Source organism: Chrysochloris asiatica, unplaced genomic scaffold, assembly GCF_000296735.1.
Source record: "Chrysochloris asiatica unplaced genomic scaffold, ChrAsi1.0 scaffold00015, whole genome shotgun sequence".
Classification (NCBI taxonomy): Eukaryota; Metazoa; Chordata; class Mammalia; order Afrosoricida; family Chrysochloridae; genus Chrysochloris; species Chrysochloris asiatica.
This window is the reverse complement of record NW_006408533.1, coordinates 4,514,028-4,538,455: the sequence shown is the minus strand read 5'-3', so window position 1 is coordinate 4,538,455 and position 24,428 is coordinate 4,514,028. Positions and strand designations below refer to the sequence as shown.

General features: G+C 38.4%; 1 protein-coding gene across 1 annotated transcript in view; it reads right to left on the bottom strand.

The window, feature by feature from the left end:
* Nucleotides 1-10,507: 10,507 nt before the first annotated feature.
* TAF4B (TAF4b RNA polymerase II, TATA box binding protein (TBP)-associated factor, 105kDa) overlaps nucleotides 10,508-24,428 on the bottom strand; it is a 158,398-nt gene continuing 144,477 nt past the window's right edge. The window contains exon 15 of the mRNA XM_006835034.1: nucleotides 10,508-10,949. Coding sequence (XP_006835097.1) covers nucleotides 10,782-10,949 — 168 coding nt within the window. The 3' untranslated portion in view covers nucleotides 10,508-10,781. The remainder of the gene's footprint in view (nucleotides 10,950-24,428) is intronic.

The following is a 24,428-nucleotide window of genomic DNA, read 5'->3' as shown; positions in this document are numbered from 1 at the left end:
GAAGTGAGATGAAGGCTTCATTGTTAATTTTTTTGAATCCTTTGGATTTTGGATGGTGTAAATTTATTAATTGCTTCCATCTTCCCCTTATATCAACATCACAATCCAGCCAAACCAGATGTTTATCTTTCTAGACATACCATAAGCTCTTTTTGCTTTTGGCCTTAGAAGACCATAGCAAATGACTTAAAATCTTTCCATGACTAGATCAAATTTCATTTCTCCTACATGGGATTTAACATGATTGTTCTATTTGGAAGTAGTTACTTTTTCCTAAGGACATCTATGAGAACTTACTATTTACACCACTCCATGGAATACAGAGATGCTACTTTACATTATTAACGTGTTTCTGCAGATATTCCATTTATCTGACTAGAGAAATCCTTCCTCAGGATGTGTTCTGCGTTTTACACATCTTTGTTCCCTTTGGTGCCCCATATACAGAAAGTTCTTACAAATTTGCCAAATGAGTGTTTTGGGTCATCAAGGATGTTTCATCAAGGATCACTGCTGGAAACCTCAAATCTAGATCCTATTTTGATCCACTCACTACTTTTTTTATTGAAGAGGAATATAAATCTTAAAGAGGTTGGAGTGATTCTCAATTCTAACTGGTTTCCAGGGCACTAGTGTTCATGGTAGGAGGGTGATGTCAGTGAAAATGGGACACTCAATTCTTTCCTTAGATCTTCCTCTTACGAAGTCTCTACTTCCTTCTTGTCTTCCATGATACTCTTTAGCAGAGGAACACTGTTGACCCATTCAGATATGACTGACTTCTCTAGTAAAATGCACAAAACAGTAACAAAGCTACATGCTGCTGTTTTCCCAAAGATTACATTCTACTAGAACTCCTGGCCTGGAACCTATTATAAATTCAATTAAGAATAATGCATTTGTCAAAATGGCAAGGATAATGTATGCTGCCAGTTGCAAATAAAGGGGGAATATATAATTATGTGCTCATATGCATACATACACAATATGTTTGGAAAGATACATGTGATACTGGTAAAAATGGTTGACTCTAAGGAGGGGAACATGGGACCTAAGAGAATTACTTTGCGTATACTGCCCCCTTTATATTGTTTAAATGTTCACCATGTCCAGCCAAGCGCAGGCAGCGACCCAGCGCTAGAAGCTGCGGAGAAGCGCACCTGAAGGGAGCTTTGTGACCGATTTTTCATTTTTCACATATCTCTCCTTTTCACCTCAATTGCACCCTCACTGCACAGCCCACCTTCAGGCAGGTGGGAGCACACCCCCAAAAGAGTCCAGCATTGCACCCACAGTTTTCCAATGGCACAGAGAGGAAACCTGGCAGGTTGCTTCTTATGATGTTTTGACCCTGGTAACCTGTCCCATAGTTAACCTAGGCGGGATCCTTTGCACAGCAAAGGCCAGTGGACAGTGTCAATCACAATTTTATGTTTGTGCTTGATTGGTGGTTTCTATCTCTGCCTTTGGTGCTTTTGGCCTTACTCTTCTCCCTGGGGTGAGAGCTTTCTCCCCCTACCTTACCCAAGAAGAGACAGCAACTGTGCCCTTATAGCCAAGCTACAAGCATACCCTGTACTACGTCATCATCTAGACAAAAGCCAAAACCAGCTGCTAGGCATTACACATGAAAAGGGAAGCCTAGCTCCAGATCATATCCACACAAGACACTCAGCAAGGTTAACAACAAAGCAACACACATTTAAGCATTAAAAACTGACTGTTGAAAATGTCCAAGAAAACACAATTAAAGATATCAACATGTGTCCAAAAACAGAAAAAAGTAACTGAGTCAAATGATCTGGAAGCAGACAGACTTTCCAGTAGAAGAGCAGGCTCTGGATCTGCCTAAGAAGGAATTCAGAAGAATAATATGGAAACAAATTCAAATGCTCCAAAATGGGGTGGAGGAAAATAAGGAAGAAGTCAGGAAAGTGCTACAGGAGCAATCAAACAAAACAGATATGGCGTTGGAAACGATCCAAAACCTGCAAAAAGAAGCCCAGATGATTAATTATAAAATATCAGAAATGGACAATACACTGAAAGGGCAAACCAGCAAGCTGGAAGACAAATCTCTCAATACTGCTAAGATAGGAGAGCAAGCAGAAAAAAGGATTTAAAAAAATCTGAAGAGAGTCTAAGATTCATGCTGGATAACATGAAGAGGAATAACTTAAGAATTATTGGTATTCCAGAACAGGAAAAATCACAGAAGTCCACAGAAAAGATAGTTGAAGAGCTACTGGAAGAAAATATTCTTAACATCTTGAAGGATGAGAAGATAAACATTCAAGAAGCTGAAAGAACCCCAGGAAGGAGAGACCCCAAAAGAAAATCACCAAGACATATCACAATCAAGCTCTGCAAAATGAAAGACCAGGAGAGAATTCTAAAAGCAGACAGGGAAAAGAGAAGTGCCACCTACAAAGGCAAGCAAATCAGATTAACCTCTGACTTCTCAGTAGAAACCATGCAGGCAAGAAGTTAATAGGGAGACATATATAAAACCCTAAAAGAAAAAAAACTGCCAACGAGGAATCATCTATCCAGCAAAACTGTCTATCAAATTCAATGGTGCAATCAAAACATTCCAAAATAAACAGAAGCTAAGAGATTTTGTTAAAGCCAACCCAGCACTTCAAAACATCCTAAAGGGAGTTCTTTTGAATGAAAACCAGCAAGAACAGACAACCAGATTGATAGATGTGACACCACCACCTGGCACTTAGTCGATGGATAACAGAGTTCAGAATGGAACAAAATTACAGCAATGAATTCAGAGGACCGGTGAGGCCAACCAAAGATCAAAATATTAACAATATTAAAGAAGGGAAAAATATAGGAACAGGGTGGTGAGGAGATCAAGTAGATGGCAGGATACAATAGCCTGGCTTAAACACAGGGAAAACTTAACAGACTATAGGGTAACCCCAAAGAAAATTAATACTGCACAACTTACCATGAAAATGAAGATCAAAGCAGAACAAGGAAACTTTCAAACCAAGAAGAAACTGACAAGCATTACAACAAAAAACATGAACCAACACAAGAAGGCATGCAGAACAAAGGAACAACAGCACCACAAAAATTAACGTAATGACAGCAGTTAATCCATACCTGTTGATAATTACATTGAATGTCAATGGATTAAGTGCACCAGTGAAGAGACAGAGAATGGCTGAATTATTAAGAAAACAAGACCCTTCAATATGCTGCCTGCAAGAGACACACCTTACACACACAGACTAAAAGTTAAAGGATGGAAAAAAATATACCAAGCTAACAGCAATAAAAAACAAGCAGGAGTGGCAATACTAATCTCTGATAAAATAAACTTTAAGGCAAAAACCACCATAAGAGATAAAGAACACTATCTCATGATTAAAGGGTCAACTGAGCAAGATGACGTAATCATAATTAACATCTAGGCTCCAATAGAAAGAGCACCCTACTACAATTGAAGAAAGAAATAGATAAATCTACGTATTTATAGTGAGGGATTTTAATAAGCCACTTTCAAAAATGGATAGAATAATCAGAAAGAAACTCCACAAAGTTACAGAGGAACTAAACAGCACAATCAACCAACTTGACCTCATAGATGTGTACAGAGCATTCAACCCAACAACAGCACAATATACATTCTTTTCTAGTGCACATGGAACATTCTCCAGAATTGATCATATGTTCGATCACAAAGCTAGCTGCCATAAATTTACAAACATCAAAATACTACAAAGCATCTTTTCAGACCACAATGCCATAAAATTAGAAATCAGCAATAAGAAGACCAAGGAAATAAAGTTTAATACATGGAGACTGAAAATACCCTGCTGAAGAGAGACTGGATAATAGAAGAAATTAAATGTGAATTTAGAAAGTTCCTAGAAACAAATGAGAAAGAAAACACAACATACCAAAATCTTTGGGACACAGCAAAAGCAGTGCTGACAGGACAATTTATTGCAATAAATGCGCACATCCAAAAAGAAGAATCAAAATTAACACATTAACACAACATCTCCAGCAACTAGAAACAGACCAATAGAGGGAACCTACAGTCACCAAGAGAAAAGAAATAAAGATCAGAGCAGAAATAAATGAGATAGAAAACAGAAAAACTATAGAAAAAAATCAACAGGACAAGAAGTTCGTTCTTTGAAAGGATTAATAAAATTGACAAACCATTGGCAAACCTAACATAAGAGGGAGAAGACACAAATAACACGCATTAGAAACCACATGGGCAATGTTACAACAGAACCAAAGGAAATCAAAAGGATAGTAACAATACTATGTACTCCAAAAAATTTGAAAACTTAAGAAGAGATGGATACATTTTTAGAAAAACACAACCTACCTAAACTCACACAGAGTGAAGTAGAAGACTTGAACAGACCCATAATAGAAGAAATTGATCAGGTCATCAAAAAACTCCCAACCAAAAAAAGTACAGGTCCAGATGGCTTCACTAGTGAGTTCTACCAGATATTCAGGGAAGAGTTGTAAATTATTCCAGAATATAGAGGAGGAAGGAAAACTTCCTAATACATTTTATGAAGCAAGCATAATAACCCTCATACAAAAACATCACTAAGAAAGAAAATTACAGACCAATATCCCTCATGAACATAGATGCAAAAATTCTCAACAAAATCCTAGCCAACAGAATCCATCAGCACATCAAAAAAATAATACATCATGACCAAGTGGGATTCATATCAGGGATGCAAGGATGGTTCAACATTAGAAAAACCATCAATGTAATTCATCAAATGTTCACCATGTTGTCTGTAATGTTTTCAGTTAAAAACATGAAAGCAATGACATGGCTTCTTTACTGCATCCAACCCTACAAGAAACTTGCTGGGCAAAACCACCAACAAAGGAATTACTCTGTTTAATTCCTATGGTAGTGGCTTTGCCTAACACCACCATCATTGATTTTCTCCTTCTAGGCTCCCATTCTATAATCCCCAGGGCAATAATAATTATGCATGATCTTAGACTATTACATTTAAACAAAGCACTAAGTTTCCTTTATTTAACCAGTGACTTTCATCAACACGGTACCAGAAGTGGGCAGGAAATAGAGCTTTGCCATTCATCTATCAAACAACAACAATCATTACCAACACATAGTGCTTACTTTATGTGATATGCTATCCTAAGGCTTTGCATAGAACAATTCATTGAATTCTCACAACCAACACATGGGTAGGTACCATTAGGTAACACAAGCACAGAGAGTTGAATAACTTGCCCTACGTCACACAGCTGGTAAGAGGCAAGGTCTGAGATGGGAAGCCCAACAGTCTTGATCTAAAGTGTGTGTTCTATCCATAGGCGAATTCATCAAAGCCACCTACAATAAGAGGACTCAGAAAGAGGTCAACATGACATTATGTTAAAGAAGAATTGTCATTAAAATTGCTCTTCTCATGGTTTACCAACAAAGTCAGAGGTCTTAAAATGAGTTTCTTGAAATGTTTTCTTCCCATAAATATTCAATGTGAGAAGATCTAAACAAATTTGAATCCTATTACTGTTACGTATCTGTAGTTCTTACCTAATCAGTCAATATTCAAGTATGGTGGTGAAGATTTAGGTTTCCAACTTGTAATAATATAATTTCTCATGTTTCCCAAGAGAAAAATATGGTAAAAATAATCTCCCAAGATCCAATTTCCAATTAGTGAAATAACCTCTATGAAAAGGCAAACATACAAATATAATAAAACTGAAATACATATGAAAGTACTAATCAAGAGATTTTTTTAAAAGACACTAAAAAAAGATGTTGCTGCCAGATGTGAATCATGTCCACATGTTTACGGAGAAGAAAAAAAAAAGGTTGCGTCAATTCAGAGGCATGTGAAGCTGTTTAAAATGATGGCAAGGCTAGAAACTAAGATTGGCCACCAGGTCATGTATAAACACGTGCAACATTATACTTTTATCTCCTATAATCGCTGAGTCTCGTCCAGTTCAGTTTCATAAACACTGAGTTGGTTCACTGTAAAAATTAGGCAAAAAGATAAAGTCCAACTTGATCAGTATGACAATACCATAACATGGCTTGCATACTATTTGCCGCATCTGTGATTTAACTAGCATAGTCTTAAATCTATAAAAAGTTTTGCCAAAATTCTAATAAAACAAAATTTACCTCAAATGCAGGTTTTAAGTGGAGGCTTTAAAACGTTAACTTTCTTTTCTTTTTTAAGGGAAGAAGAAAGAGTCAAAGGTGTTCAGGAGACTAGATGCCAGTTACTTTTAATAGTCAATGGATAAAACAGGTGAGTTTTATGGGATACGAAATATGTCAACAAAGTTATTTTGAAACAATAAATGGGAGACTTTCTGATACTAGATCCTTTTATTTTCTTGGTTCATCACTCAAGATGTTGTTGTTGTTGTTGTTAAGTGCTGTCAAGTCGATTCCGACCCACAGCGACCCTGTATAGGGTTTCCAAGGAGCAGCTGGTGAGCTTGAACCACCAACCTTGAGGTTCAAACGGCTTTGCAGTCTGACGCATTAACCCACAGCGCCACACCAGGACTCCATAGAGAATCACAAACTCAATGCTAAACGGAATCAGAAAAATAAACACATCCCCCATATTACAGTGAAGTCACTGTGGATTAATGCCACACAAAAGGGCATGCCTAATAATTCCAAACAAAACTGTTAAAAAGATGTAGAAATACAGATTTTTGTGAATTAAATCTAAAACCTTGGCAATACTGCGTGAGTAGATCCATCTAAAGGTAGAAGAAATCTACAAGGTCACTATTTTACAAATGGGGAGAAAGAATATCATGGATACACTGCATTTGTTCTTTTGAACGTAAGATGTATTTCACAACACAAAGGCTTAACATATATATTAAAGGTAAATTTCGAAAAAGAATACTTTAGTAAGAAAATTCTAAAGGGCAAAGGGAATTTTTTTTTTAATGTTTTATTGTGCATTGTGTGATAGTCTACATGGGAGAACATTAGCTTCACATTCATTCCATCATCTATCATTTCATTGGTATAGTTACCATCCTGTCCATGCATCCTCACCCAACCAAAGGGTGTACCCTGTAAGCCTGCACCCCCCCTCCCCACACAGTCCTCAGCCCCTTTCCATCTCCTGATCCCAAGTCCTCAGCCACACCATCTCTTGATGTCGTCTTCTCTGCCTCCATCTCAGGCCTCACTGCTTCTCTGGGTAGGATCCCACTCTCCGCTTTTCTCCATTGATGGTCCTAGGGTCCTCCACTCCTAGACTGAAAAGTTAATCACTCCCCTCCTTGCTACAAAATGTCCACCTTTAGATTTCCAACGCTCACAACAATCAGTCCTGATAACAATTATTCACTATTGCATCACAAGAGACCCATCTGTATTTCATTTCATCAGCCCTTCCTGGAAAGGTTGGATACAATTCACCGGAGACTCTACCTTCCTCCACGCCCTTTGGATCTAGGTTCCCTCTTGAAAGCTTGTAAACCAGTCACTTCTTAACTTTGTATCCCTCCCCCCATTTTGGGTAGCCAATGTCCAAGTTGCCCATCTCTGTCTATCCTTTGTGTGGAGGGGGTGGGAATAGTTCTTGCAGCAGGGATTTGTTTCCTCTTTTGAGCTACTGCATTTATAGGTGTAGGTCCTGTTTATCGAATTGTTATCAGATGACGCTTTTTTCCTCTTCTTTCTTCTTTGGGTTGAGCTCTGTTTATCCAGTTATTGAAGCCAGGTCAAGTGGGTATCATCTCCAAGTGCGGGTGTTCTTGCATCTGTCCGGCCTCTTTTTATCTACTGGCCGCCCTGCTCTCCACTCTAGACCTCTGTGGCTGCGTCATTGACTCTGAGCCCATGAGTCCCCAGGTGTTGCCTTGCTACTGGCCAACCAGGTCTCAACCCGGGTTCACAGTAGTTTGCTGAACGATGTAGGACTTAGCTCTTAGGGCTTAGCTCGCCACTTCATTGATGTTCTTCAGTCACTTCCCCTTATGGGTGACATGCGTGGTTGTCAATCAAAGCGTATATTTCCCTTGCGTCTTAGTCTTGGAAGAGAATTTGCACTGAGAGGATACGACCACTTGCCTTGATGTCTCCTGGGCAAGCAACCTGTATGTTCTTGTGGTAACATTTGGACTGCCCTTATTGTTTTGTATGTTTCCTGTAAGTCCTTCTTTCAGGAAGTATCTTCTGGTTTTCTAGCTCCTCCCGGCTGGTATGCTTGTCTTTTCAAGTGGAAAATTTCCCATCTCTGAAGGTCTGGATGTGGTTCTGGCTTCCACCTATACTCCCATGTAGTGCAGAGGCTCCTCAGTAAACCTCCTTCACTGGACACACTGTAGCCCCATTTTAGGTATTCCAATCAGTTATAGGCAGAAGACGGGCTTATAAGCTTTCCATGTTGATATTTCTGGTTATTCCTTTCTCTCTCCCTCCAGTGTCTGTTTTATAATATATTGCAAGGAAAACCATGATTCAAAAGACAGCCAAGCATCTTAACATTATTCCCCTCTTTTCCCCATTCCATCCATGTCTCACTCTCTGTATTCCAGAGCCCTGTTGTTCCAAAGCTGTGCCTACATCATTTTTACCTCTGTCCCATTTAGCCCATTCATACCTGTCTAATTGTTCTCCCATCTGCTTTGTTCTTCGATTCCCCTCTCCCTACTTGTATATTGCCCCCTCTGGTAGCGTAGTGGTTACGAATCGGGCTGCGAACCATAAGGTCAGCAGTTCGAAACTACCAGCTGCTCCGCGGGAGAAAGATGAGGCTTTCTACTCCCGTAAGGATTTACACCCTCGGAAACCCTGTACAGGGTCGCTATGGGTCGGAACCGACTCGAAGGCACTTAACAACAACAACAACCCAATACCCAAATTATCTTGTGCAAAGGACACATTTATAATGAATGTACTTAGCTTTCTTAGTGAGTTCAATAGTATGCAAACTTACAACTATTCCACAGAAAGTGATACAACACACTTGGATCTACAGTGAGGATCTAAAATCCAACCCTCCAAAGTAAAGCAGAGCTGAGGGGATCCACTGCAAGCATTGGCACACTTCAAGGTAAAATGACACTGGCATTCAAGGTTAACGACTCAGCAAAGTAATTCTTATAATAAAATAAGTTTAATGAAGTATTTGAAATAATTTTTAACATCTGATCAATAAGATTATACACAAGTATGGGAATATGTTGCATTTTACAAAAAAATAAAGCTAAGCATTTAAATATACAAAACCAACTTTGGATATATATCTCTTTTCAAAATACTCTGTAACATATACATAATTTATAGCATTGTATGTAATAATTTGCTGAAACAAAAACAGTAGCTAATGTAAAACTTACTGTAGTATAGAATATGGCCCTAATGACCCCAACAGGAAGAACAGGATGAACAAGGACATACTTCAGCCTTTTTACCCCCTTGAATTCTTTTTTCTAGCAAGTATAGCTTTCCCATTTTTAAAACCTTTTTGGAAGATTTACTCATTCTTTATGGACATGATCCTAACTACAGTTATTATTTTTACCAGGCACATTCCACACAAGTGGAATTTAAAAGCAAAATATCAGCTTCCTCTTCAGATGAATATATACAACCTGTTTCTTATAGTATATTTATTGCCAAGATCCCTAAAAGTGAAATGCTGACATTACCTTTTAAGTATAGAATCCTAACGTCAAAAATTTGTAATCATCTATTTGGATCTTTTATAAATGTACCAAGATGTTTAAAACTTAAAGTAACTAAAATTTTATGAGAAAAAGAACAATAAAAACTAACTTACAAAAACTATCCTTGGGATTTAAAGCAATACAAACTAAAAAATAATTTCTTCCTTTTAAAAGACTGTCACTTGAAAGTGTTTGATACACTTTTCTTTTTAGTCAAGTGGTGATTTTTTTTTTTTTTTTCCTTCAACAAAACCCCTATTAGCTGTTTTGGAGTTTCAATCCCATGCCTGTTCCTCCTAGGCATTCACAGTACCTTTTTGTGTTAAGACTTCGTTTTCATTTCCCCGTATCAGTTTGAACTCAATGCTCCACCATTCCTTCCAATACCTCCCCCTACTCCATTTTTCATCACGGTATTTCAACAGCTTCAATTTTAAGGTTCCCTGACAAGGATGTCTCCTCATGTGGTACTGAGAGCAGCATATGGTGACAGGAACCACAGAATAGTAACCTTAGGCACAAACGATCTCAATTTGTCTTGGTTTTGACAACACCAGAATTCAGCCAAAGTCATCTTGGGCCCTGCTTTGTTGCTTGCTATCTTCAACTACAGAAGCAACCATCATGGTTAGCTAAGCAACTTTTAATTCCAACTCAGACAACGTATCTAATGTAGAGACAGGATCTGTATAGAATTAAACACACTTTTCTTAATTAAGGAAGATGACGCTTCCTTTCTTTTCCCTGCATCCCATTGCTAGATTAGGGAAAGGTACCTAACTATTAACAAAACAGGTAGTAACAGGACCTTAACTTGCTGTAGTTAAATGCATAGGTAGGCATCGAACTACTTCTAGGTAAACTGTGTTTCGTATAAAATTTTCACAAGACAGAAAAGAATTCTGGTCATTAAGAATCCCATGGGATGTTTACATATGATTTAATAAAAGTGTATGACTGCAAACAATGCTTTCCATATTGCTGATTATTTTTCATAAACTGACATTTCAGGACAGTGCAACAATGTTCTTTATCTCTTCTTTGGCAGTAAATAGCATGGATCTGCAAGGACAGCGGAGTGGTCACTTCAGAAGGGCCAGGTACAGAGCTCGAGAATACTTCATCTCTCTTTCCTGCTCCAGACAGAATATCAAGTCCCTGAGGCAGACTCTTGTGATTCTTGGGCGAAGCAACTGCTTGGTGGCTGTCACACTGGATGTCCCAGAAGTAAGAAGGGTGTCTTTAAAACCCTAAACAAAATAAAGGAAAAAACAGCTTGAAATGGGCCTTTTTTATAAAGTCGATACCTCTGGTACTGGGTTAGGTTCGGGAAATGACAGAAGATGAAGACCCCACCCCGTCCTCCAGCTGCCCCGTCTGTCAGAGGAGGCACTTGGTACTCAGCCTCACTCGTTCTCTATCACCTGGGCCCTGGGAACAGCCTCTCTACTGATTCCTCCACTCTGAGCTCTATTTCCCCAAATCTCTCCTGCATATTGCAGACCAGACTTTGCTTGTCTAAAATCTTGTACAAAATAGGTTCATTATTTTGATTGTGATGATGAATTCATGGGTATATACATATGTAAAAACCTATCAAATTGTACATTTAAAATAGCTGCAGCCTTTTATACATCAATTATAAAAAGACCAAGACTTGCATGGTTAAGATTCGACCACCTTATGGTTCAAAAGTCCTGAATGGTTCCTCATTGGCCATAGTACCTAGTTGAGAATTTGCTATGTGTTGAGATCTATGTTAAGCACTTTGCCCACATTATTTCTTCAGCAATAGTGATCTAGAGCTTTAATGTGGTCTAAAATGAGGCCCCTCAATCACCTGTTGTATTACCACCCAGTGACCTGATATAAACTCAGCACTTGGGCTTTACTCCAGTCTTAAATTTCACAAAGCATCTTAATCCTAGCCATGCTGTTCCTCTGCCAACAGGCAGAAATCAGCAAAGAGGTCATCCTAGGCCAATCTACTCATCCTTCAAATTCTACTTCTAATGCTACCTGCTCAGCCACCCATGGAATTCTCATTACGACACTTACCTAACACTATGTTATAGTAATCTGTATATGCTCCCCTCCCTTGCTACTGCCACATACTCATAAGCTTTCTGAGAACAGGGATTATCTGTAGAGCTTAGGACGATACGTATAATATAACCCTGATTATCAATATTTGTTGAACTAAATGTTTTGGTTTAAAATGGAACCACAAGTATGAGTTCTAAATGACATACAAAATGAAAGAAATCCAATAGTCCTCCGTTAAGACAGTTTTTAAGTGTCAATATATGTCTACAAATTACTGCTAAGAATATGAAATAAAGCTGGGAGAAATAAAAAACAGAACTTTCAAAGGATAATTTTATGAAAATGGAATCTTGTATTCTCTTTTTTACCATACTTTATTTCAAGAAATCTCAAAAGGAGAAGCAGCTGTCCTTTCTCTATTCCCCAAGCTTACAAAATGGTCTCCAAAACACCATGGTCAAACACACAGTGCAACTAATTGTATGGTATGTTCACAGAGTAAATGTGGGTACTTTATCTATCTAATGGTCAAACAAAATGTCTTTAAAAGCTACTATCCAGTTTTTGAGAGATAAGATACTGCAAACATACTTTAGTACTCAGACTATGTTAAACTTATTCGGACATATCTATGAAGCAGATTTAGAAAAGTTCACATTTTAGAAGAGAGAGGGACAAAAAAAAAAAAAAAAAAAGATTATTTGTGGCTATATAAATACCTGACTACTTTTCCTGAAAACTATCAACAATATAGAACCAGGAGTATCTCATCACTTCTGCAGGGTTCTTGGTAGTGAATGCAATTTGCATAAATACAAGTGCTCAGCTCTGTAATCTGAGCTAAGCCTGGAAGTCAGTTTCCCCATTGTCAGTCTTCTCTGCTAGCAGTACCACTCAGAGGGGAGCATCTTAACTTCTACAAATTATTACCATCAAAATAGGTCCATGAGATTTTACAGAATGGGTCTACTAACTCCGCTCTGGAAAGCTGGATAAAAGATAGTAGGAAGAAAGTGATTAGAACTTGTCCCTGGAAGTGAACAGCCATTTTGTTGTTTACAGGAGTTATTTGTCTACAACTATTTACATCATTTAACTAGAGGCACTTTCCTTAGACACAAATTAGATACATTATGCTAGAGCTAGATTTCTATGTGCTTACAAATGTTTCCTACTAAGAGTTTACCTACAATAAATTGTTTAGTGCCTTACATGACGTTTTAAATTAAGTGGCTAGGTAGATACACTATGTTTCTACAGTTCCACTGCTACTTAAGTATCTAGAAATATTTCATATGCTCAACAAAAGACAAAAGACTGTTACAGTACTACCATCCATAACAGCATTAATCAGAGACAATCCAGATGCCCATCAAGAGTAGAAACAAACAGTCCAAAGGACTAAGAGACCACACCAGGCCCAGGCTCCTGGATCCTGAGCCCAGAATAGCTAGGTGGTACCTGACTACTGTTACCAACTACTTGGAAAAGGATCACAATAGAAAGTCTTGAACAGAATGGGAGAAAAATTGGAATGAAACTCAAAATCATTAAAAAAAACCACCCCAAACAATGACCAGGCTTATTGGTCAGACGGGAACTGGTAGAACCCCCGAGGCTGTGGCCTTTAGGAACCCTACAAGTCTGGCATTGAATTCACTCCCATAGCTCAACTTTCAGCAAAACAATAGAAGAGGAGGTGCTGTAGGATAAGCATTGTATTGCTAACTTCAAGGTTGGTAGTTCAAAGCCATCAGCTGCTCCTTCGAAAGCCTATACAGGGTCGCTATGAGTCAGAACCCACACTTAACAATAACAACAGTATAAGATGGAGGCATGTACTTCTTAGAAATATTAAACCACAGGACATTCAAAAGGCAGCTTTTGGCAGGCATGAAGGGATAGGAAAGACGGATGAAACACAAGGAGAAAGTGGGAAGAATGCTGTTACATTGTGGGAATCGGAGTCAATGTCATGACACAAAATGTGTTGTTGTTAAGTGCCATCGACTCAGTTCTGACTCACAGCAAACCTGTATAGAGTGTCCAAGGAGTGACTGGTGAGTTTGAGCCACCGACCTTGTGATTCAAACTGACCTTGTGGTCTAGTACTTATCCTATAGCACCATGAATGGTTAAATGAAAAGTTAATTTACTCGGTAAACTTTCACTCAAATCACAATAAAAACTTTTTTTTTTTTTTTTTTTTTTTGTTAAAGGAGTAAAACAAATGGTGTTACAGTCATACAGTGGAACCCTAAACAGCAAAAACAAACGGAACTATGTGGATGACCAGCACACGTGTAGAGTCAGATGAACGGGCCCTGACACAAGAAGGACATGCTGCATGATTCCATTCTTATCATGTTCAAAACCAGCAGAGCTGTGCAAAGTCATATCACGGTGTCTCTTCAGGGAGAGGAGCGGTAACTAAAAGGAGATGGGAGAGATTTTCTGAGGCTTTGGTGACGCTGTCTCTTGATCTTAGCACTGTCTACATTAGTATGCTCATGCTCTAAAGATTCTGTAGCTTATGGATTTGTGTACTTTTCTGCTTCAGTGTTATACTACAATAAAATATTAAATTGCTACAAAGAAATCTTGTCTGGTTAGGAAACTAAAAGAAAGGGAGGAAACAGGGAAAAAGAAGAAGGAAAATACTGCAAAACTGTTAAGCAGAAAAAATAAAGAAAGCCAATCATCTGGGTAAGGGACAAAGGGGTCACAGTTCATATTCGTCATGTGACAAGCCTGAAGGATCCAGAGGAAACAGCCCTAGAGCAGCTGCCAGCACAGGGTTGAAAAGGAGGTCATTCCAACAGGATGCTGTAGAAGGCCAGAGGCAACGTTATAAATGAAGCAAACCCAAGGGATATTCAGCAACCCAACAGAAATGTCTTTCATAATTCACAACTTTACAAAGGTGATTGCATTCTCTTCCCCAAATAGCGACTACTGACTTAGAATGTCAACCTTTCTTGAACTTGGTTATAAACATATAACATTTTTATTCCCAGGCTTTTACTTCAAGGAAAGCCCACACCTCTTGACCTGTCTTTTCCACAGTGACCAGAATAATCAGCTACCTCTCAATTACCCACAGTAAGAGGATGCAGAGTGCTCGGCTGGCTGAAGCCATAAAAACCTAAAGCTGCCTTTCACCAGCATCAAGTGTCATTTCCCCCATCTACCACGTGCTTTCTCTGAAGCTGATCATCTGGTCCACTACACTGTCTTTGTCAAAGAGTACTAACATCATCAAGGGTCCGCAACTCACAGGAAGGGGGAGTGGGGTGGGGTGGGGTGGTGGTGGTGGTGGAAGGTTCCAGTGACAAAGTACTGTCTATTTCTGAAATAAAGTGTTTTCCCTCTGGACTTTCTACATGAGGCTATTCTTTAACTTCACTTCTTCACTGCATAAAAGGAGGGTAAAGTAAAATGTAACACACAATTCAACGAAGACAAAGAAATAATCTACTAGTGCACAACAGATGTTGTAGGAAGTCTAAATTAACCTAAATATTACCATACTTGAAAACAGAAGATCAATAAAGTCAGCTCATATTAATTTTTAAATGTACATCACTAAATAAAATGTCCTATTTTTATAAGGAAACATTTGAGGAACTCTTTGACTTCTATAAGAAAAACTGGCTATCACCAGTTACCAACTTCAGAAAATAATGCCATTTTAGGAGTTACACTTGTTATTGTATTTGTTAGTACTGTCGAGTCAGTTCCAACCCATAGCAACTCTTTATAGGGTTTCTAAGGGGTGGCTGGTGAGCATGAACCGCAAACCTTGTAGTTCAAACCAACTTTGCAGTCCAGTGCATTAACCCACAGCGCCACAAAAGGAAAAATACTAAGTCATAAAAATAAACAGGCTTACAAAGGCTTGTTCCCTCAAAAAGCCCAATAGTGGCATCATGAATTTTACTTCAGTGACTTTAGTTTCTGTTTTCAAAACCCACCGTCCAGTGGAACACAGCTTCCTACTAGTCCGTGTTCTGATTCAGTTCAAAAGCTACCTTATCTGGGTACCTACAACGGGAAGACACTGTGTGAGGCGGCACAACAATGAACAGGAGAACGGAACACTGCAAACACTGACTTAAGGTCCCTGTGCCTCAATTTCCTACTGTGCAAAAGAGGAATTGTTGTTACATGTCATCAAGTCAGTTCTGCCTCATAGCGACCCTGTATAGGGTCTCCAAAGAGCAGTTGGTGGGTTTGAACTGCCAACTTTGTGGTTAGCAGTCCAGTGCTGATCCTACAGCACCACAAAAGAGTAAGAGTAATTGTAATTATCTCATAGGGTTGCTTGATAGGTAATGAAAACAGTGCACTCCCCCCCTATAGAGAGGTGATATACAGTATGCACTCTATAAATGTTGGCCCTTAGAATCATAACAAATGATTCATCGGTTGGGAGGCATTGAAGGTTTTTAAACAGGAAACAGTACAAGTTTTATTCCAGGCCTTTCCTCCCTCGTTAGAACTCATTAAACCTCATTGCCTTTTTTTTTTATCAAGTTCTTGATAAAGGACTGGCTAACTAACTTAAAGAAACAATCTGTGCTGCCATATTCTCTGTCCCTCCCAGTGATATTTCTAAATTTTAATGGATCCTTGAATGCCTGAAGTCAAAAGAAGACTAATGGGCATCCCAGATAGGTAGCAGATGGATAAAGATACATCTTGGGGCCAGAAAATTTTCTTCAGATCCTGAAATCATAATAGTGGAGGAACTTGCTGCTTTCAGAATCAACAAAGCTCATAAGTACTGTCTCTAAAAACTAAAAGTGCAGTGGATGCCTGACCCAGTATAATAAGAATCCTCCTTAAGCTTTGGGCTTCTAGGCACCAAGAAGAGCACAAAGCAGAAAAGACTGAACTTCAAGACTGAGTGCCCTCTGCTGGCCAACAAGCAGAACTTCTGAAACAACAGACCTCTCACCTTGATACCATGTTCCTTATGAATTATTTCAGAATACTGACAGCCATGCACGGAACTTCTGTCCTAGATTTTTGTCACTTCGAAGTATCTGTGTTCCAACAATCTTTTACAGAAGTGATAAGTAGACTGTTGTGACTTTGAAATTACAGGTTCTAAATTCTATTTCTAGTTCTGTAATTATGAGAGCTATAAAGACATGATTTTTACTTTCTTAGTGACACAGAGATTATGCCATTTGCGCGGTGACTGATTATTATAAAACTTTGAAACTATGAATGTTTAAGAATGACCTCAAAATAAAGATAAAAAGCAGTCTGACCCTTTTCTACACTAATAAAAATGTATAATGGAAGAAAGAAAACTCTGAGGTAGAAGTAGACAGGCAAGGATTTGATCTTTTTTTGTATTACATGTGTTTTACCAAAAAAATACACAATAAAATAAAACAGGCTTTATACTACACTGTTTAAAACACACACACACACACACACACAAAAAACAAGTCCGAGATCTTAAGACCTTTTGGTAAAGGACTCTTTCCATCCTTCATGGGTACTAAATTCCCTCCCCTTCAGAGTTCTAGCTGACCTTAACAACTACGTGAGAGGCAAAGAACCAAAATGAAGATTGGCCACTATTACACAGACATACATACATGCTAACATATTTAAAATTACCATTGTAATCTTCACTGTGTTAGTAATCAACTTTAGCACCATGGCTATGTAGTAGCATTGTTGTTCAGTACCGTCGAGTCGGTTCCGACCCATAGCGACCCCGAACAGGGTTTCCGAGGCTATAAATCTTTACGGGAGCAGAACGCCTCATCTTTCTCCCGTGGCGCTGGTAGTTTTAAACTGCTGGCCTTGCAGTTCACAGCCCGATTTGTAACCACTAGTAGCATAGTCGCAGATAATATTCTTTAGAGAATTTCTGATTCTCATCAGAAAATACAAATCACTGTGCATCCTCAAATATGCAAAATCAATTAAGATATATATAACAACTATAATCACCAGTCTTTGTTATATATGCTAAAGACTATCTACATACATATTTAGCGCCAACAGAATGCCTAATCCCAGACCCCGATGTTCAATTTTCTACTGCAGCCACCATCTGAGAGTACACTGTAACTGAGTTACTATTAGGTGCCATTGCCACCTCATAGGGACCCCATATAACAGAGTGGAACTGTGTCATAGTGTTTTCTTTGCTGCAATTCTTAGGGAAGCAGATCACCAGGCCTTTCTCTCTCATAGTGGGTGGGTGGGTTGTGCAAGCTGGCAACCCTTCGATTAGCAGCTGAGTGCTTAACCGTTGCATGTCCAGGGCTATAAAACAAAACCTGTTGCAGTTGAGTGAATTCCAACTCAATGTGACCTTAGAGAAGAGCGAAGAACTGCCCCAAAGAGTTTCCAAGGCTATAGGTATTTTCAAAAGCAGACAGCTACATCTTTATCTTAAAGAACAGCTGATGGGGATTCAAACTAAGGATCTTTTAATTAGTCACCAAGTACCATCAGGGTTGTAACTATCCCAAATTCAACATGCGTAACACTACTGTTTCTTCCTTTCCTCTTCTCTTTATTATTTCAAACAAGGGTAACACCATTCACTTCTAATGCTTAAGCCAGACAACTGAAATCTTTAACATCTTTCTTCCTCCACATTCTATCTGACACCTTTTTTCAAGCCCATCCTTTCATGTTACCACATCCCCTGCATTTTCCCCACAGTTTCAACTCCCTTGTCTCCTGCTCAGCTAACCCGTTATAACAATCTTCTAAAGAACCTCCTTATTGACAGTGTTAGTGCTGTTCACACTAGAGCAAGAATAATCTCTCTAAAATAATAATCTAATACCATTTCCTGATTAAAGTCCTCCAATGGTTAAATATCACCTACATAACCAAATCTAAATGCATGAAATATATTGTCACTTATCCATGTCATCACCTCTTTCCCCAGTCTTATTTCTCTCGTTACTTTTTCCCTGTTTCAAACTACTGATGATATAACAGGTTTTTCCTTCTTTGCTCCAGCTGTACATTCTCTCTTCCTACAATTTCATTCTCTCTTCTATCACCCTATCCTCATGTTACATCACCTAAATACACTGTTGAGGAATCACCTCTGGTATCAAGTTCCCCAATGCCTACAAATGCAAACACAAATCAGGTGGAGGCTAGGTGCAATGCCTATGCACTGTGGTAGCACTCTATAGTTTTCTTTACCATTGCGCATATTTTGTTTTTTTAAATGACTTTTTAAATTTTCTCACTCACTTAGAAGGAAGAAATTTGAATCTATGACCATTTTATACAGTGTTTGGCAATTAGTTGTATCCAATCAATGTTTGTAGAGTGCTGGTGTGGTGCTGTAGAATAAGCACTGGACTGATAACCAAAAGGTCTGTGGTTCTAACCCATCAGCCACTCCTCAGAAACCCTTTATGAGTCAGAACCGACTCAATGACATTTAACACCAACAAAAATCAGTGTTTGTATGATGATTATGTATTGAGTGTCACCTAATATGCATGAACATCATTATGGGATTTGTGCCTTATAATTCAAGATCCTATTGACATTCTTAGCATTAAGTCAAACAAATCTGTGGGAAGCCGGAAAGGTGACGTTCCCTGGTGGCTTATGCCTAAGAATTACCCAGCCTTTTAACAGGTATCTCATCTACTCATCCCCACTAAACTGTCACCAGATGAGATACGTTCAAGCATTTTGATAATACTTAAAATGTTTTTAGTTGTATAAATTTAGTACATCTACACCAAAAGCACTGCAGAAAGAAATTAAAGATGGGAATATGTGGAGAGGTACAGGATGCTCTTGATCAGATATTCACTGTAGATCGATCTACAGATTCAATGTCATCTTAATAAAAAGACCGATTTTTTTTTTGAAATGTCAAGCTGATTCTAAAATTTATATGAAAACAAGAAGTACTTTAAAAAGCCAAAAACAATCAAGATCAGAACAGAACATGTGTTTATATCTCCACATCTACATCAAACTTGTTTTTTAACAAAGCAATAAGGTAATTCAATGGGAAAAGGAAAACAGTAAACAGAAGGGATAGCAGGACTTCTGTATGAGGAAAAAAAACACCTCTCTACCTTACAAAATATAAAATATTAAATCAAGATACATCAAAAACCTAAAACATAAAAGCTAAAGCTATATCGAGCTTCTAGAAAGAAAGAAAGAAAAAAAACCAGGAAAAAAATTCACAGCCATAGGACAAAGAGTTTAGAAAGCACCAATGATAAAAGAGATGATAAATTGAATTTCATCAAAATCAGAATCTGCTGTTCTTCCAAAAATACCCTAACAGCAGCTCCTTATAAAGTGACGCATACACCTATATCGCATGACCCAACAGTGGTCCTTCTACATGCAAGTACCCAAGGGCAAGCAAATGAATAGACATATTATGGTGTATTCCTACAAAAGTGCCATCGAGTTGGTTCTGACCCATAGCGACCCTGTGTAAGGTTTCTGAGGAACACCTGGTGAGCTTGAACTGCGGACCTTGTGGCTCAAATGGACTTTGCAGTCCAGGGCATTAACCCACACCACCATACCAGGATTCCTACTGAAACACAACTCAGCCCTAAAAATAGATGTGCAACTGATATGTACAATGTGAACCTCAAACCCATTATGTTGAGTGGAAGAATCCAGAAACAGAGTACAACAACAAAATTCTAAAAAACATACTAAGCTATGCTAGTACGGGAGAAATTTTTTGTTCCTGCGATGAGTTACAGAAAGGGAGGGAGTACTGACTTAAAAAGCCAGGATGGAACTTCAAGAGGTCATATAAATGTTTTATAGCTTGACTGGAGTTAGTGTTTTTACAGTTAAAAACTAGCATGTTTTAACCTAAAAATCAAATGCTAAATTAATTGAGATTGTAAGTTAGTACGGTACAAGCCCCTTCTCTACCGGATTTCCCCTAAAGGGGAACTCTGGTTACTCTTCTCTATTATTTTGTGTACTGACTGCTAGGTAGATGCAGTCCTGGTATGGCGTTGTAGGATAAGCACTGCACTGCTAATCGCAAGGTTAGAGGTTCAAGCCCACCAGCCACCAACTTGTTAACACTTAACAACAGATGCACCAAAGATTAAGACAGTTACATAGTAAGTAGACAAAGCAATGTTTACTGCAATACTTAATGTGGAAAATTCATTATAAACACAAGTTTTATAGAAAATCCTAAGATATGGTCAATTCAAGAGATTATAAGTATTATCAAAATGCTTGAGAAACTTAAATATCTGTGTCTCTCAGAGGGTTGTATTAGAACTTTGGGTAAGTTTCACTTGGTGGATCTGCCCCCTCGCATTACACAATGTTTAGCAATATTGCCCCCCACCCCCCCACCCCCTGAGATGTGGCAAAGCTGTAACACTCCACGCACCTCTAAGCACACACAGGAGTAGATACTGCGCCCAGCTGACGATCATTGGTCTGAGAGCTAATGGCCACAGCATATATAATTGCTTTTGCAGGAAAATTACTTAATAACAATCCACCCTACACCAGTTTATTTCTAAAACTGATGATTTCATTATTACCTTTAAACTCCAATAAGAAAATAATAATAAATAAATAAAACACAAGCAGGCCTGGGGTTACAAACATCTGACTTACCCTTTAATATTATATAAATTTGCTCTTACTTTGAAAGGATTGAACTATTCCCTACTTGCAACAAGTATTGTTCATCTCAGTCAATTTACTGGCTGTAGATGCAGCTTTTAAAACAATGAAAAGGCTTTGAGAGCCTTTTCTTGCACTAAAGCAAGGCTATATTATAACCATATGCGCCTGTTCAGACTTACCTACAAATTCTTAAAAACCACAGTTAGGAATGGATCTTCTTTGTACCTGGGGACTGACTGCATTTGCTTTTACTTGCTATACGTAAGACTGAGCTGGGACGACAAAGAATAACTGATTTTACTGAAACTCCTAGCTAGAAAAACCTAATACAGCCACTAAAAACAATCAAAAGCAATTTGAACTGTATAACACAAAAGATATGAATGACCCATTTATGTAGAATTGTTTTTGTTGTTAAGTCTTGTCTAGTTGTATAGGGTTTCCAAGGAGTGGCTGGTGGGTTTGTCCTTTGTGGCAGAGTAGCAAGCAACTGAAATACCCTTGGATAACACACTCTAAACTAAATCAAGCATATATTATTCAATCTGTTTTATGGTTTTAAAATCCAAATTTGCCTTCCATGTCACAATCAAAACTGTTAAGTTAAAAAATATGCAAGTGACATAACCTTGTTTGCTGGAAGCGAAGAGGATTTGAAATACTGATGACGATAAAAGACTACAGCCTTCATTATGGATTTCACCTTTATGTAAAGAGAACAAAAATCCTCAAAACTGGACCAAAATAGTATCATGATAAATGGAAAACATAGAGAAGTTGTCAAAGACTTCATTTTGTTTCATCAACATTCATGGAAGTAGCAGTCAAGAAATCAAGACATAATTGCATTGGGTAAATCTGCAAAGGATCTCTTTAAAGAGCAAAGATGTCAGTGTGATGACTAACATGCCTCTGATCCAAGTCATGGTATTTTCAATTGCTTCATATGCATGTGAAAGTTAGACAATGAATCAGGAAGACAGGAGAAGAATTGATGCATTTGAATTATGGTGTTGGAGAAGAATATTGAAAGTACCATGGACTGCAAGAAGAACAAAAAAATCTATTTTGGAAGATGTACAGCCAGGACGGCAAGGTTTCATCTCGTGTACTTCGGAAGGTAGTCAGGAGTAATCAATCAGTCCCTGGAGAAGGACACCATGCTTGAAAAAAAGAGGAAGACTCCAAACAACATGGATTGACACAGTGGGCACATAGGACGACATAGGAATGAGCAGTGTTTTGTTCTATCGTGCATAAGGATGCTATGAATCAAAACTTATTAGATGGTACCTATCAACAAAACATGTCCAACAATGTTGTTGCTACTGTGTGCCACTGAGTTGATTCTGGCAAAGAAGGACCCTGTAGGCTACAGTAGAAGTGTCCCATAGGGTTTCCTAAGCTGTATTCTTTATGGGGCCAGATCACCAAATTCTTTCTCATGAGGAACCTTTGGTTACCAGCTGAGTGTTTAACCATGGTGTCACCAAGGCACCTTTGTCCACAGAGATGAATAAATTATATTAGGTCAATGATATACACAGAGCAGCATTTAATGTCATGCACATGATACATACACGATTTCATAATTAAGTATCAATGTTGACTCACTGCTGTCAAGTTGACCCTGACTCACAGTGACCCTTCAGGACAAGCCCATAGGTTGCCAAGGTTGTGATCTTTGTGGAAGTAGACTGCCACCTCTCTCTCCTGAGGAGCAGCTTTGGGTTTGGACAGATGACAATTTGGTTGGCAGCCAAGAATTTAACCACTGAGGCACCAGGCTTCCGAAGTGTAAAAGTAAGATATCAAAAACAAGACGACACTATGATTTTTGTAAACATGTGATAGGATAGAGGTAGCTTTTTCTTTACTACAGTTCCTACATATTTATTCTGCTGAAAAGAACATTTTTAAATTTAAAATTTAACATTACGGAGGAAAACGTAAAGGAATCACTAGTGAATAAACAGAAGGTATAAGTGACTGAGAGAAGACAGGGACTTGGGAAGAGTTGCTAGTGAATGACCCACTGGAAATAATAAGAGAAACAGAGGAGGTTCCAGACACTAAATGGAAGAGAAAAGGATGAGCATTGAAACTCCTTCCTGATTAGGGAAACAGAGAACAGAGTGAGGCTCATAGGAAGGGGAGCAATCCCCATTTCACATCAAAAGAGGTTATGTTGGCTCTAAAATCCAAATCAATCTCTGTGATGGGCAAGGTCAGATACAGCAAGAAGTCTTTAATCTTGGAAAGGTTATCTCAACATGTTCCAAACCACTACTGGGCCTCTAAAAAGTTCACCAATAACTTACTTTGTTTTTTTACAGGGCCCTAGTTCAAGACTGCAAAGCTGTTTGAACTGCAAAGTTGGCGGTTCGAGCTCACTAGCTGCTCCTTGGAAACTCTATACAGGGTTACTATGAGTCAGAATTAACAACAACAAAGTTTTTCTAAGAGTTATTCCTAACCCTCGGGCATGCATGCACCTTACAAAAATATCTAAAGTGGTTGCTATTTCTTACTCACCACACCCATCCAGCATGGCATCAACTTAATGGAGTAACATTATGTCTCATGGAAAGGTGAGGCAATTCAGGTCCTTGCAGACTAGTTTATGACATAAGGCAACAAAGTTGTCAACTAATTCAAACCCTATCATATACTTTTTAAGTAACAGAGCTAGCGAAAACCGCTTTTTCTTTTCTAAATATGAGAATGAGTCAAAAATTATCTGCACTGGCTGTAGAATTTATTTTAATCAACTTTTAGAAAAGACAAATACATCATCTTGACATAATCATGTTGCTTTTCAAATACACTTTGTCCACCTTTCAACAAACTTCTATATTCCCTTATTTAAAAATGTCTTAGGTTGAACTGCAACCCACAAATGCACTTCTGTCTTCACTTCTTCATCCTTAAAGGGCTACTTTCAGGAGACCAAACAAGTGAAAGTCTGATGGAGCAAGATCAGGACTGTACGGAAGATGATTTAACACCTCAAATCAAAATTTTTGTAGAGT